The sequence below is a fragment of the Callionymus lyra genome, chromosome 14 (assembly GCF_982586985.1).
Source record: "Callionymus lyra chromosome 14, fCalLyr1.hap1.1, whole genome shotgun sequence".
Classification (NCBI taxonomy): domain Eukaryota; kingdom Metazoa; phylum Chordata; class Actinopteri; order Syngnathiformes; family Callionymidae; genus Callionymus; species Callionymus lyra.
Window position 1 is genome coordinate 14,049,438 of NC_141831.1, and position 16,058 is coordinate 14,065,495.

The window sequence follows — 16,058 nt, forward strand, 5'->3', positions numbered from 1 at the left end:
GAACAGATCACTGATGTAAGTAAGAAAGTAAGTAATTTATATCTATATAGAGCTTTTCTAGACCAGAGTCACAAAGCGCTTAAACAATAAAGAAAAAATACTAAAAAGATCAAGATAACACAGAGAAAAACACAGGTGTCCCAGAAAATCCTACACGAATAAGAAGGTCTTAAGATGTTTCAGTAGACTCCATCAAGCGCAAAGAGAGAGGAAGATCATTCCAAAGTCTGACAATGAATAGCTCTGAAGTAAGAACGAGAATTTTTAAATTGAACCTGAAAGAAACTGGCAGCCAATGCAATGAGTTTTAAGGATCGGGGAAATGTGAGTTCTTCTACTAGAGCGGCTCAGAATTCTCGCTGCAGAGTTTTGTATAAATTTTAGGCGAGACAGATCCTTCTTGTTTAGACATGAAAATAAACTGTTAAAATAGTCTAAACGAGAAAACACAAACACATAAGCTCTAAATATTGTGAAGATGTAGAAACTTTTGCACACCAACAAATAGGTCAGATTTTAATACAATATATACTATATTTAATACATTATAAGTAAGGATGATTTAAAAAATGTAAGTTCCTTCTCGCAATTTTAAGAATAATCTACTTTCCCCCTTCAGAGATTTTTGGGGTTCTTTGGTTTTCAATTATTACTATTTTTGTCATACTTTGTCATTTCTTTACACGTTATTAATATGAATAATAATACTAACCTAAATATCGGACATAATCTTTTCAGGCTGTTGCTCCTAAGCTTTGGAACGATCTTCCTCTCTCTTTGCGCTTGATGGATCTACTGACTCCTTTAAGAAACATCTTAAGACGTTTCTATTTGTTCAGTCTTTTCCTTGATTTTCTGGAACTCCTGTGTTGTTCTCAGTATTATCTTGATCTTTAAAGTATATACTTTTTTGAGTATTGTTTTGATTGTTAAAGCGCTTTGTGACCCTGGTCTGGAAAAGCGCTATATAAATAAATATTACTTACTTACTTACATACTGGGTATTGTGCTAGTTAAAAAAAACAACAGGAAACAGATTTAGTATCAATCCAAGTCACTGTTCTCTAATATGAATGTTGGCAGTTGTAGAGTCAGCATGAGGTGAAGCAGATGGCTAGTCAGGTAGGAAGAATTCAAGATGACATAGAGAAACAAACATGTTTAACAAGACAAATATAATTTTTAACTTCAGTCGAGTATTTGGAGTGACATCACTAATAATACTGTATTGACATTCAACACTTTTGTTGTATTAAATGTCGATTATATGAGGAGAATTCACTTCACATTCAGTCGTGAGTTCCTCGATGTTACATTCATGCTCTATTTGCATCGTCACAAATCCAAACACTGAAAATCTCCCGTTTTTCCTGAAGGTGCATTTACAGACGATGACACAACCGGAGTTGTAAGTAAGTCACTCAAAGTGTGAATCAGTCCGAGCGTGTTTGACCCACTTCTCAGAAGGAAGTCGGCTCGGCGATGGAAGATGGCCACGGCTGGAGAACATGCACAAATCGGGTCACGAGTCTTATCACCTAGAGCCTCGGTTTTCCAACCGCAGCTCCGAGGAGAGACGACGAAGCAAAAGGGTTTTCATTTCACCCATGAGTTGTTTGGCGAGAAGTCAACGCAAATGATTGTTTCGTTTCGAACGCCGACGCCCGCGTCGAGACCCGTGTCAAAAGAGAAGTCCGATAATGCGTGGCGGTAGAAAACAGATAAGAACAGGTTGTCACTCCGATTTGGAGAACACACACAAAAAAAAACGACAAGACAGGAGAACAAATCTATTCCTACATCCACAAAGTGCATCGTGTCAAATGTTCGATCGCAGAAGACGACGTTGCTGCTGCTTAACGTTACATCAGTGACATTTTTTTTTTAGTGGAGTTTTGAGGAATTCTTATGAATATGTTGGACGCAGGGTGAACACAGAAGAGAAGAATTTGCCCCCCAGATGAACAAAGAAGTGACTGTTAGACGGTGAAATGGAGGGCTGTTACGAGGGGAATGAGTGGGTTTTTGAGTGCAGGGACGTCTTGAGTGAAGCCTGTGGTGGAACGGTCCAGTTCACTGACGTCCTTGCCAAAGGGCTGCACGATCCCATGAAGCCGGTTTGTTTCATGAAAACTGCAGACATGTCGGAATAAAACGGTCACCAGAAAAACAAAATTGTATTTTTCACCACAAACTCCTTATTTATGTTGATTATTCTCTGAGAAAAATGTAGATCAGGTCCGGCTTTGTTTGGCTGTTGCTATGGAGACGTACATATGAATGATATGCACCGACCGAGACAACATGAAGTCAGAACCAAAAGCAGAATAATTGGTATAGTTTTGATTTCAAATGATTCACTGCGATGGTATTGCTTTCTGAAAACATAAAAATACTGAAGATTATCAACAAATGATGAACTTTAAACAAGCAATACAGATACCAGGTTTATTTGAATAAATAGATCAGGGCAAAATATTATGAAAGCATCTTTCAAGACACTGTGTCATGATACCTCATCAACTGTTTCATGAGTTTCCTCAATAACCCATCACTACTTAAGTACCATAATGCAACAGTTTCTGACTTTAAAGATAGCAACAGAATTTTTTTTCAAAATATTTTTCAAAATACAAACATTTTACCATATATGTATTATATATACAGTGTCTTATTTACACTGTATCATGGTACAGTGTCATATTTACATTGTATCATGATACAGTGTCTTAATTAGACTGTATCACATCACAGTATTTTATTTATATACTGTATCATGACACAGTGTACATAAGACACTGTGTCATGACACAGTATACATAAGACACTGTATCATGATACAATGTACACAAGACACTGTATCATGATACAATGTAAACATTACACTGTATCAAGATACAGTGTAAATGAAACACTGTATCATGATACAATGTAAATATGACACTGTACCATGATACAGTGTCTTATGTACACAGTATCATGATACAGTGTACATAAGACAACACTGTAGCATGGTACAGTGTCTTATTTAAACTACAGTGTCTTATGTACACTGTGTCTTACACACAGTGCCTTATTTACACTACAGTGTCTTGATACAGTATATACAGTGTACATATCTTGATACAATGTCTAATTTTGAAAGGCCACTAGATGGCATTCTAAGTTTGAATATTATGCTACGTATTAGAAATAGTAGAGTACTATTTAATAAGAAAGAGTGCCATCTAGTGGCTTTTCAAAATGAGACCATATTATGATAGTGTCATCACTACAACATTTTTTCATGATTCCGCATCAACCCATCGCTAGAACAAACTTTGATTCTTTCATGATTGACAACAATGTTCACACAAAACAGTGACGACAGATGATGCCTGAGACCAAGTGTATCGCTATGGAAACATGTTGGAACGTTTATGCATTAACACCGATTCAAAAGTACCAGTTTTCACACTAGTATCAGACCAACCTTCACGATAACCTCAACACGATTTTTACAATTCATTAGTGTAGCCATTAAAGGAGAATAAAAAGTAACGACCTTTTACAACACTCGTTTTATAGCATTTTGTGGGCCTCTGCCAAAAGTCAACAAATGACATCTGTTAAGGAATCTGTAGGTCGGCAATCTTGTCAACTTTGAGGGATTAGAGTAGAACACATGGTCAATCCTCTGAAAACTCAACAGGATCAGATTGATTCCTTGACCCAGGAGCTCCAGTATTTCGGATTTTTGTGTATTTTTAAAGTTATTTTCCAACAATTAAAGGACCCGTTTATCATGATGATGACGATCTTCAGTCGTCTTCAGTGGTTCTGGCTCTCGTCCAGCAGGCGCATTCATCCAGTGATCTGTTCTGCTCCAGGCAATCGGGACAGTTTTGCGCCGCCAGCTGTTGTGACCGACTTCCACTGTCAGATTTGGACGGACTTTCAGCCCCGATGCTTGTCCGGATGAGCTCATCACTCACTGCGGCCGAGTTACTGACGACTAGTTGTTAATTAGACTCGGCGACAGGATCCAATATCGACGCCTCTTGTTTTGTGTAAATACGTGTTGCAAGACTCTTTCTAAGGTGGATAATAACAGTTCGGCGAGAGAGGAGGCTGCCATTTCCTGCTCGCTCTGAAATTATCTGCTTCAGAATCATGTTCACTGGCTTCGAAAATTGCAATTAAAAATGTGGTTTTTTTTGGGGGGGGGATAATTCTAATGAACTGTTCTTGATATTATAACGTTCAGAAATATGACTCTTTCTTTGAATAATTGAAGTTATATTAAAGAATTGTTATTGTCAACTTATATTACAACAATTCTACAAGTCTACAAGACCAAAAGAGCATACATATATTGCTGTCTATTACACTTTCGATCTAAGCTAAAGTATGGCCTAACTTTCCTCAGGGGCCACATTTTACACAGTGTCTGTAGTGAAGGGCCATCAAGCAAAAATAAAAGGGAGAAACGTAAAAAATAATAAAATCAAGCTACACATGCTTAAACATTTATTTAAAAACAATCTAACTATTCTGAAATATCCTTTACATTAAATATTGTTTAGGGACCATAAATAAATATAAAAATTTAAAAAAATTACTCACAAAAATGACTAAAGAAGAGGGTAAAGTTAAAAAATACCCTGAAGTCACATTTAGAGATAGAAATTAACAATAGAAATGACGAGACGATAAAATCGACATGATCTCTTACCTCATGAGGGGCCACATAATTACAATCAAAAGGCAGAGTGTGTCCCCCCTAAATGTTTAAGCATGTATAGCTTAGTTTTATTACTTGATTATTTTTTTTATCCCTTTTATTTTTGATGATGGCACTTCACAACAGACACTGTATAAGATGTGGCTCCTGAGGAAAGTTACATCTACCTTACCTTAGACAGTTTCTACAGTTTTAGTCAAAATCAGTCCGCCTTAACACAAGACAACAAAACTAAATGACTACAGATATGCTTGTATCCCTTAAGAACACATGTTTAGTGGTTAGATGTTATGCTTGATTGAATCCAGAGCAAAGTTGACCTTCCAAAAAAAAAAAACGAATAAAAAAAAATCTAAACTCATCATGTCACGTTGGTCTGCTTGAGCCAAGAGAATCTATTTTCTGGTTTGGAAATCGTTATTTCCTGCTTGTCATCCTGGGATGCTTGTGTTTTTTGGCAAGCAGGACGTGAAGCTTTATAAACAGCAAATCACTTGGCATTTGTGTAAAATAAAAATGAACTCAATCCCCTGTTGCTCCCTTAAAGCATGATGATGACTAAATAGCCATTATATATATATTTTTTGTTGGTGTAACAACTAGTTTATCCATGTTTGTATTAATTGATGATGTGTTATTTAATATATATTTCAGTTTATTTACAAACAAGGTAAATGCATTAATGTTTCTCATTCAGGGACTGTTTACTCTTATTTTAATTTGTGTGATTTCATCATTATTTTACGGTGATTTATGCGGCAGCCCCTGTGATATCAGAATGATCTGCTCCTCGAAGAACATGTCGATTTAATTTAATTTATTTTATTGTTTTTTTTATTGTATAAACTAACTAACTTACTTAAGCTATTTGTTTCGGAAGTTTATTTGTTCCTTTTTCCTTATTTTGGTGATTATTTCTTGCCCTTTAAAATAATTGGAGTCAATAAAGAGTTCTTATTTTGAAATGATTATTATTTTACACTCGTTTTTTTTCTTCTATGAAGGGTTTACAAATATATTATTGGCATAGTTAGGTTTAATTTGAGAAATTTTATTACCACCCAATCCCTGCTCCTGAACTTAATCTTACGGTTTGTAACCTGAGCTAATGGCCACATTAAAATGGATTTGTAATAATAATAAAATTACAGTTTAATTTATTGATTTAAAAAATGAAAAAAGAGAGATAGATGATCCACATGGTAATCATATCGTATCGTGAGTCGTATCATGTTAACCAGCCCTGCAGGATGAAGACGATATATGGAGGCGCTTGTGTACTTGTATATGGGGGTGGGGGGGTCATGTTAAATGTGATCATGTGGCCTGACAGTCCGGGGTCTTCCACGGAGAGTGATCCACGCGGGGGGAAGATTGAGCTTGTCAGTAGTGATGTTGTGTCCCTGCCCCGGCGCGTGTTCGCCATGCGGTAGAATCGCCACCGGCACATTAAACCATCCTTGATCCAGACAATGGAGGACAAACACAAGAAAGCCTCAGCCTGCGAGCATGTGTTTTTTTTTTTTTTTTTTGCCGCTGTTTACTCCTCGATGAACAAAGCCCACCCCCCCCAAAAACATAAAAAAAATAAAACAATAAAAGATGCATAAATACACATTAATAAATGTAGGTGTGTCAATGAAAGTGCGTTTTTTTCTACCGCGTCCTGACGATAAATCTTTTAAAAATGATGGGATTGAGTCATGAAATATTTGATCAACACATTCAGACTAAACGTGCAATGGAGGCACGGAAAAAGGAGAGGAAAAAGGGTGGGGAAAGGAGGAGGGGAGATGCGCCACCGCGGTGGAGAGGAGTCTGGGTGCGCGCAAGGGTGGATGCTGTGAAGACGGCGGTGGTTACAGAAGCGCATCCGGTTTTTTAGACGCAGAAAAACGCTCGACCAGGAAACTAAAAACGACTCACTTAATAAGAATTCAAGATTTGATTTATTTTATATTCACATTACTATTAAATTGCGTTTTATTTTTAAGGAAATCATGTAGAAATAACTACAAAATTTAAAGAACTACAAAAAAACTACAAGAAAATGAGCTAAAAAAGGAAGAAAAGGTGTATGTTTATAATCTGGATCGATCTTGATAAAGCATGTGTTATAAAAACCGCGTTTGTTTTCGCACTAAATTCGCTTTATTTTGACGGGTCCCCAGGAAGTGTGTCGCTGTTATGGCTGCACTGTGGCGCGCTTGTTGGATTTGGTCACAGCTCCAGCAGCACAGAAACACACCCGTCAGCTGCGCGCATTGGAGACACACAGGGAAAAAAAAAAGAGAAAAAAAAAAGAGAAAAAAGGCGCATCACGGACAAAGGAAAATGGGAGCGTTGGAGAGGATTCATCTCCACCGGGTCACAACATGGTGCTGTTTCAGACACCCGGAGACCAACTAGCCCACCTTCATGAGGTGCTGGAATGCAAGATACTACAAGCTAAAGGGGCGGAAGGCTGCGTTTAATCCGTCTGCGGATCCTGTGAGCTTGCCATGGCTGTGGTGGGGATATGCAACCGGACAGGGAGCAACGTGCCTTTTTGTTTTGTGATATTCTGCTTATTTTGTGGCCTTTCGTATGGACAGCTGCGTTACACCATAAATGAGGAACTGGAAAATGGGGCACTGGTCGGCGATCTGGCGCATGACTTGGGGCTGGACATTCGAAAGCTGGCCACGCGCAAAATCAAGATAACCTCCACCAGCGGCAAACGCTACGTGATTGTCAATCCCAAGAATGGGAAGCTGCTGGTCAACGAGAGGATCGACCGGGAGGCGATGTGCGACCTGTCCAGCAGCTGCCTCATCAATCTGGAGGTGATGGTGGAGAACCCGAAGGAGGTGCACCACGTCGAGGTGGAGATCGAGGACGCCAACGACAACACGCCGCAGTTCCCCAAAGATGAGTACCAGGTGGAGATCACAGAGTCCGCGTTGCCGGGGTCCCGCTACCCGATAGACTACGCGGAGGACCAGGATATCGGGACCAATGCGGTTCGTATCTATCAGCTGAGCACAAATGACCACTTCGCGCTGGTTTCCAACAAGCCCTCCAGCAACAGTAAGCACATCGAGCTTGTGCTCAAGAAACCCCTGGATCGTGAACAGACGCCTTACCATCAATTAATTCTAAGTGCTCTGGATGGCGGGATGCCAGAGAGAACCGGTACTGCTACGATTAACGTGCGAGTTCTGGACTCAAACGACAACATTCCCAAGTTTCGAGACTCTGTGTTCAAGGTGAAGCTGTTGGAGAATTCTCCCAAAGACACCCTGGTGATCAAACTGAACGCCACTGACCTTGATGAGGGAACAAATGCCGAGGTGTATTACTCCTTCAGCAGTTACACCCCGGAGAGGGTGAGGCAGATGTTCAGCATGGACACGAACACCGGGGAGATCAGGGTGAGGAGCAATGTTGACTACGAGGAGACCAACTCTTACGAGATGTACATCCAAGCCATGGACAAGGGCCCCGGGGCCGTGGCGGCACACTGTAAGGTTGTGGTGGAGGTGGTGGATGTGAACGACAACGTGCCTCAGATAGTGCTGTCGTCCCTGTCGAGCCCGGTGAGGGAAGACGCCCGTGCCGACACAGTCGTGGCCCTCATTAGTGTGACCGATCGGGACTCCGGCGCGAACAAGCAGGTGAGCTTAGAGATCCCAGCAGGCCTTCCTTTTAAGATCAAGTCCTTCAGAAACTACTACACTTTGGTTACCTCAGCCTTCCTGGACCGCGAGACCACTGATGCCTACAATGTCACTCTCAGTGCCACCGATGGAGGGAACCCACCTCTTTCCTCTCAGAAGACCATCCAGGTAGACGTGGCCGACGTAAACGACAACCCACCACGGTTCGAGCAGACTTCGTACACCGTCTACGTGACGGAGAACAACGCCCCCGGGGCCTCTTTGTGTACCGTGAAAGCTCAAGATGCAGATATTAAGGAGAACGCCCGCATCACCTACACAGTGCTCAATGACAACAACCATGGCATCCCCGTCACCTCCTATGTGTCTGTTAAGGCTGATACTGGAGAGGCGTATGCCCTCCGAGCCTTCGATTATGAGTCACTTAGAGAGTTTCACTTCCAGGTCAAAGCCCAAGATGGTGGAATCCCCCCACTCAGCCGCGTCGCTACAGTCTACATCTATATTATGGACCAGAATGACCACGCACCACTCATCGTTAACCCCGCGGGGAATGGCACTCGCTCCCTGGAGACGGTTCAGAAAAACGCTGATCCCGGTGCCTTGGTGACCAAAGTTGTTGCGTACGATGCAGACGCAGGTCCTAACGCCTGGTTAGTGTACATGCTGGAGTCGGCCACTGACATGGACTTGTTTAAGGTGCACGAGCACACGGGCGAGATCAGAACCACCCGCAGGATCCTGGAGGACAATTCCACCTCCTTCGCTCTGACCATCCTGGTGAAAGACCACGGCTTGCCTACCCTGTCCTCCACAGCCACCATCAACGTGGCCGTAATGGAGATACCCCCCAAAGTCGTCCCCGACCCCAAGAGAATCATCAAACCTCACAGCACACTCCTCTTCTCCAACGTCACCCTGTATTTAATCGTGGCTCTGAGCGCTACCACTTTTGTGTTCCTGGTCACCGTGGTGGTGCTGGCCATCGTCCGCTGTCACGCCTACTGCACTCAACCCGGGTCCTGCTCCCCTTGCTGTGGGTCACAGAAGCCACCACCAGACGGTGGCAACAACAGCGTAAGCGCCGGTGGAATGGGTCCCGGCGGTGCCGCCGGTCAACCCAACAACAACGTGGTCCTCAGAAGAGACCTCAAGGTGGAGCCCCACTACATCGAGGTCCGTGGGAATGGCTCCCTCACAAAGACATACTGCTACAAGACCTGCTTGACTGCCACCTCCGGCAGCGACACCTTCATGTTCTACAACACGGGACGACCCATCAGCGGCACGTGGGGCAGCGGCGCCGACCGCTTCTTCACAAGCGGCAGTGGATTTGTACGCAGACTCAGCATGCCTGATGCCTCGCTTCAAATCTGCCCGGAAGTAAGTCGTTAAATATTTCATCCACCATTGTTATTGCTTTCTAATGAAAGTTTGGATTTACCGAGGTCACCGCCTCTTCATCGTCGCCTGTAGTTTTTAGTGACCGCCCTCACTTTATATCTCCCTCCTGAAGTAAGAAATTCAATCCCTCCATGCTTCAATCGCTTTATTCAGTTCCAGCTCAGCACTCGCACTGCATTAGTGTCAGTTCTGACGCTTTACCACAGCCCCGTGTTATTTCTGATGATTCAGAGATTTGTGTTTCAGTTTGAGGCTGTCATCGCGGCTCCTCCAATACGGGGAGGAAAGGGGGGAGTGGAGGGTGGTGATGGTGGTGGTGGAGGGGGGGGGTAGAGTCCTCACTACTTCACATCACTCTCACAGCAAGAGGGTTTGAACTTGGTTGGCTCGCGTGAGTAAGAGGGAGAGTCGCGATGAAGTCGTCTGGGTTAATTGTCCTGTTAGAGGCTGGTCACAAGTGCACTTGCTTGGATTAATATTGGTCGGAAAATGATACTTTTCTGAAGAGCAATTATATGCATTGTACATCATAAGAAATACAATTTTGGTGTAAATAGAGTAATCACACACTCCTGAGACCGTTAGCTAAAATAACTATTTAATATAATTATCGTCAAAATGGGTGGAAGAACAATGATTCTAAAATACTATTAAATATATTTAGAATGAATAAATAATGATAACATTATCATTAATATTGTACTAGGTTTAAAGTGACACCTTTCTAAATAAAATATGACACAAAAAAGTATTCAAGTGGAATTGATTGATGTAATAAAATCCACTTGACAATGATCATCTTGACCCAAAAGATAAAATTCTTCTTGTGTAATCGCATGCTTTGAAACAAATCATATACCTCTGTGACCTTGACATGTTGATGAACTTCTACTTTAAGTTAAAAAAAACAACAGCAACTGTTAAATCGGTTATCAAAGCCAGACGTGGAGTGTCTAAAGGTGCCCGTCACTGGAACATCAGTCAGTCTAAAGGAAGAGGGGAAAACAAGTGTAGCAGCGGAGATTAGATTAACCTCCAGCTTCTGTTCCTCAGCGCCACAAATTAGATTTCGAGTCAAAGAGGCTGGGTCCACCAGCAGGAAATACTCCCCAATGTATTCAACCATAGAATGCAATGTGCCATCTTTTGTGTCTGCGACCGAACCGTCTGAGGACGCATTGTTGTTTTTTTAATGCTCAGGATGAATCGTTTCAACAGAAACCATGATGTTCATCCTCGGATAAAGCATGTGGGACGCGGGAGCTCATGAGGAAAACAAGTTGGGGTCATGCATGATTAATGTTCTGGTTAAAAAAAAAGAAGCAGAGATCCAAATAAGAGCTTGGATTCAAATAAAAGAAGGGAATTGCTGTGCAATACTGGCATATTTAACCTGGCTTGTGTCCTGTATCACAAAATGGCTGTGATTTAATAGTCATATGTAGAAAGAGAAGAAGACATGTTTTAACATATGGTCAATAAAATACACCGTTTTAGAAAGTTTTAAAGCAAAAATCTTGATTCAATGTAGGAAAATAACAAAAGTTGATATATTTCAACCCTTTAAATGGGTTTAAGATAGATGGATTGATGATGGACGTATGTATTGACGGACAGAAAGACAAACGGACAGAGTCGAAAGGATAGATTGATGGACAGATGGAGAACATGTTGGACAGACATAGTTAAAGACCAACGGATAGATGGATTCATTGATGGACGTAAAGCCAGATAGAGAGACTGATAGACAGACTTGCAGGCAGACAGAGAGAGAGACAGTTGGACAGATGGATGGATGGACAGATTTATTGATGATAAACAGAGACAAAGTGAAAGAAAACAGCAGATAATTGATGATGGATGCATTGATAGACGTAGCGCCAGACAGAGAGACAGTTGGACGGTTGGAAAGATTGAACCACAAGCAATGGACAAACAGAAAGATGGATGGACAAATGGACAGATTGAATGATAATGGATGGACAGAGAGAATTAAAAAAATGGATGGATGTATAGATAGAAGGATGGTCGAATTGAAATAGAGACAGCCGGACTGATTGACAGATTGAACGATGATGGACAGAGACAGTCGGACAGATGGATTTTTGATTACGGACAGACAGATTTATTTATTAATGAAGAAAGGAAGGAAGGAAGTAGGGAAGGAAGCAAGAAAGGAAGGTCAGACAGACACATTTAATGAAGATGAATGGACGGACATAGACAGAGAGGTTCGACAGACGGATGGAACTATTGATTGATTATGGATGGACAGACAAACGGAGAGAGAGACAGTTAGACAGAGTCAACGACGGACGGACGGACGGACGGACGGACGGACGGATGGATGGACGAGGCATTCAGACAGACAGACCTACAGAGAGATTGATCGATGATGAACCGTCAGCCAGAATAAAATACAGGATTGAAGGACAGAAATGAGTCTCTAAGAAAAAGACGCTTCAGATAATCTATTTGTTTCAAAGCAAAGATGGCAGGAGTTAAAAGACAAATTATGATAAACGAATCTCATCCTAACCAGATAAAACTGCTCTTAAAACCAGGAGAAAAGAAAATCCTATTGTTATAAGTTCCTTTTCTTATGACAACATCAACATCCTGCAAGTGTTGAGCGTCTGGGCTGCATCACGTATGGTGTACCTCGGGGAGCTCACCCTGCACATGAGCCCAGATGCTCCGGTGGTGATGACTCCGGCTTTATTGCTTTTTGGAGGCAATAATTTACCACAGAGCTGCTGGGAATTTAAAGCACTTAGACTCACGACACTTGCTGACCACAGATGCTGCACAGAATAGATTAGTCATAGGGTAGGATAATGCCTCCAAATTGAGCGACCCTTGACCCCATAAATATGGGTTTCAGTTTCAGTCAACATTTTTTTATTTGGTGGACGTCAGTGTGGGTGTTTAATAGCAACGGGCAACTGCGGTGAAAGGCTTCAAACGCAGTCATAACTGGGCTGAGGGTCATGATTATTTGATGAAGATATGGCATCACTCTGGACTGAGGAGATCAAACTAAACTTTCTTTCCTCTCTCTCTCTCCGTCCATCATCTGTTTTTTTTTGTTTTTTTCCCCCACTCACCTCCTGCTCGCTCAGCCAAAAGCCCCTAATGCTGACTGGAGATATTCGGCTTCGTTGAGGGCGGGGATGCAAAGGTAAGCACTTTCTGTTCATCCTGATCTCTTTCGTAATGTTATGATTATTATTTTAGTATGCACTCGTCACATCTGTATCCAGTTATGTGGTACCTTTGTATGTAGTGCTGAGAACAGATACCACCAGCTCATTTTGTTCATGAGGGGTTATCGCAGGTTTTTCCTATTTCCTTTTTCTGATGTTTTTTTTTTCAAAGGTGTTATCAAAGGTTTTCACAAAGGGGTTTACGAAGGGTTTTACAAAGGTTTTTTATGAATTGTTCTTTCTGCTTTCTAAAAAAAGTTTATTTTTAAACGTTTTGTTAGTAGTTTTTTTAAAGGTTTAATCGAAGGTTGTTTCGAATGTTTCTTTTCATTATTTTCATAATTTTATTTTTTCAATTTTTCGCAATGAATTTAATCGCAAGTTTTTTTTTCAAAGGTTCTATCAAAGGTTTCACAAAGGGGTTTACGAATGTTTCTTTCTAAGTTTTTTTTCTTCGTAAGGTTTTTTAAAAGCTTTTTATCGTAAGTTTTTTTTCAAAGGTTTTCACAAAGGGGTTTACGAACGTGTTTAGGAAGGGGTTTACGAAGAGGTTTTCACAATGAGGTTTACGAAGGTGTTTACAAAGGTGTTTACGAAGGGGTTCACAAAGGTTTTTACGAAGGTGTTTACGAAGGTGTTTACGAAGGGGTTCACAAAGGTTTTCACAAAGAGGTTTACGAAGAGGTTTACGAAGGGGTTTACGAAGGGGTTCACAAAGGTTTTTACGAAGGGGTTTACGAAGGTGTTTACGAAGGGGTTTACGAAGGGGTTCACAAAGGTTTTCACGAAGAGGTTTACGAAGGGGTTTACGAAGGGGTTTACGAAGGGGTTCACAAAGGTTTTCACGAAGAGGTTTACGAAGGGGTTTACGAAGGGGTTTATGAAGGTGTTTACAAAGAGGTTTACGAAGGTTTTTTATGAATGTTTCCTTCTACGTTTTTTTCTTCGCAAGGTTTTTTTAAAAGGTTTTTATTGCAAGTTTTCTTCAAAGGTTTTCACAAAGGGGTTTAAGAAGAGGTTTACGAAGGGGTTTATGAAGGGGTTTACAAAGGGGTTTGCAAAAGGGTTTAAGAAGGTCTTTACTTAACTTTTTTTTTGAAAGGTTTTGTCAAGTCAAAAAATATTTTGAACATAAGTTGGCTTTATTATCGTTGGCTCTTATCTACTAATTCAATGAAACCGGGCATTTCTATTTCAAACTTGTAGTGCCATCTAGTGGCCTTTCAAAATGTCTCATGATACAGGGTCGTCACTACAAAGCAGTTTCGCGAGGCCTCATCAACGCATCACTAGCAAACTGGTTTGTTGTTAGTATGGAACCATTTTTTGTAACCTAAAAGATTGCAACTCCTGATACATCTTCACCAAAATTGACCAATTATTTCCTTTTTTTAAATGTAGCATCTAAATCCATCTTAACTGAGGTTCAACACATCAAAACTCAAGATGGACAAACAAAAACAGGCTTAAATGCGTACATTGCACGTCATTTAGCCGCGATCTAAAGTGGATTAGCATGTAGCGCCAGCAACTCGCCTGAGGCTAAACACTGGTTACCTTCCTGAGATTCAAAGTCTTTCTGCTGCATAGTCGTTGTAGATTCCCAGCTAGCTTGCGTGTCTTTCTCCCTGATCCGTCCAAATGTTAGACACACCCATTACCCACGGGGAAAAAGTGTGTGTGTGTGTATGTCTGTGTGTGTGTGTGTGTGTGTCTGTGTGTGTGTGAGTGAGTTAGACAGCATGCATGACGATCTATACCAGGCGAGTTCTGATGTCAATTTTGAGATATATTATAAAATACTGTATGTATTTTCTAGACAAAAATCTTCAGGGGAAAATGAAAAACAAAACTCAAAAAAGACACAAAAACCTGCATTACTTCTCATTATCTAGTTACCAACATCTATTTAGACCTGGACCCCTTTGACTGTATTCATTTACATTTTCACATTACACTTATTTACTTTATTCCTCTTTTTGTGTGTAATATTTGAATATATATGAATCCCTCAAAATATTTTTTAAAGTTAGTTGAAGAAATGTTTAGAAAAAAAGTCATATATACAAGAATAAAATTTATGCATCTTATTTAGCTCAATAAAAGTCATGGCCTAATGAACGAATGTACTTTTTTTTTTAGGGATTTTCTCCTCTTTCTTTTTGCTTGACGGCCCCTCAAAACATTCACAGAATTGAATATGGCCCTTGAGGAATTATAATTGCCCACCACTGATCTATACTGTATGTCAAAACCAGTGCTATTTTAAGATAAGATAAGATAAATGTCCTTTTTTGCCCCACAGTGGATACATTTGGTAGTTTAGTCAGTGGCAAGTTCACAGAAGAAAAAAAAGTATTGGACATAAATACATATTAGAATAAACAAAAAATTGTAATACAACATTAGTATAGTAACAAAATGACACCATTTACATTTAATTTAAATATTTGGTAATAATAAATGGTAACAAATATCTATTGTCTATTTTCTATCCCTAGTAAGTTATATGTGTTTCCCATTGTTGTGACATCATGAATTAATAAAATCTGAAATTTAACCAACATTTCAAATGTATAAAAAAAAAGTAATAAAAATAAAGAAAAAATGTCTAAAAATACTCTAATTGACCAACTTGTGGTCTCTGATCCTTGTTTTTTTTTTTTTTTAAAGCTTCCTGGTTGAAACAAACTAATTCCAATTGTCTTATATATTTGTTTTGTGTTGTGTTTTAGAATAGGTTCATTTTTTTAAGGAACAAAATAACTTGTAACTGAATATATTTTTATCCACTAGTGTTGTACTTAAAACAGGCATTAATAGTGGTGAGAGACACAATAAATAACGAGTGATCCACAGACCTCAGAGCCCGAGCTGGGGTGTAAGCCTGGATATGATCACTGATGTAAGGAGGAGCCTGACCATGAATAGATCTGAAAGTAAGAACCAGAATTTAAAAATTAATCCTGAAAGAAACTGGTAGCCAATGCAGAGTTTTAAGGATCGGGGAATGTGAGTTCTCCTACTAGAGCGGGTCAAAATCTTCACTGCAGAGTTTTGTTTTAA

General features: G+C 40.4%; 1 protein-coding gene across 1 annotated transcript in view; it reads left to right on the top strand.

Annotated features, from left to right (window-relative positions):
- Positions 1 to 6,968: 6,968 nt before the first annotated feature.
- The window catches only part of pcdh2a39 (protocadherin 2 alpha 39), a 29,221-nt gene continuing 20,131 nt past the window's right edge, over positions 6,969 to 16,058 (top strand). The window contains exons 1-2 of the mRNA XM_087806808.1: positions 6,969 to 9,765; positions 12,909 to 12,967. Coding sequence (XP_087662934.1) covers positions 7,225 to 9,765; positions 12,909 to 12,967 — 2,600 coding nt within the window. The 5' untranslated portion in view covers positions 6,969 to 7,224. The remainder of the gene's footprint in view (positions 9,766 to 12,908; positions 12,968 to 16,058) is intronic.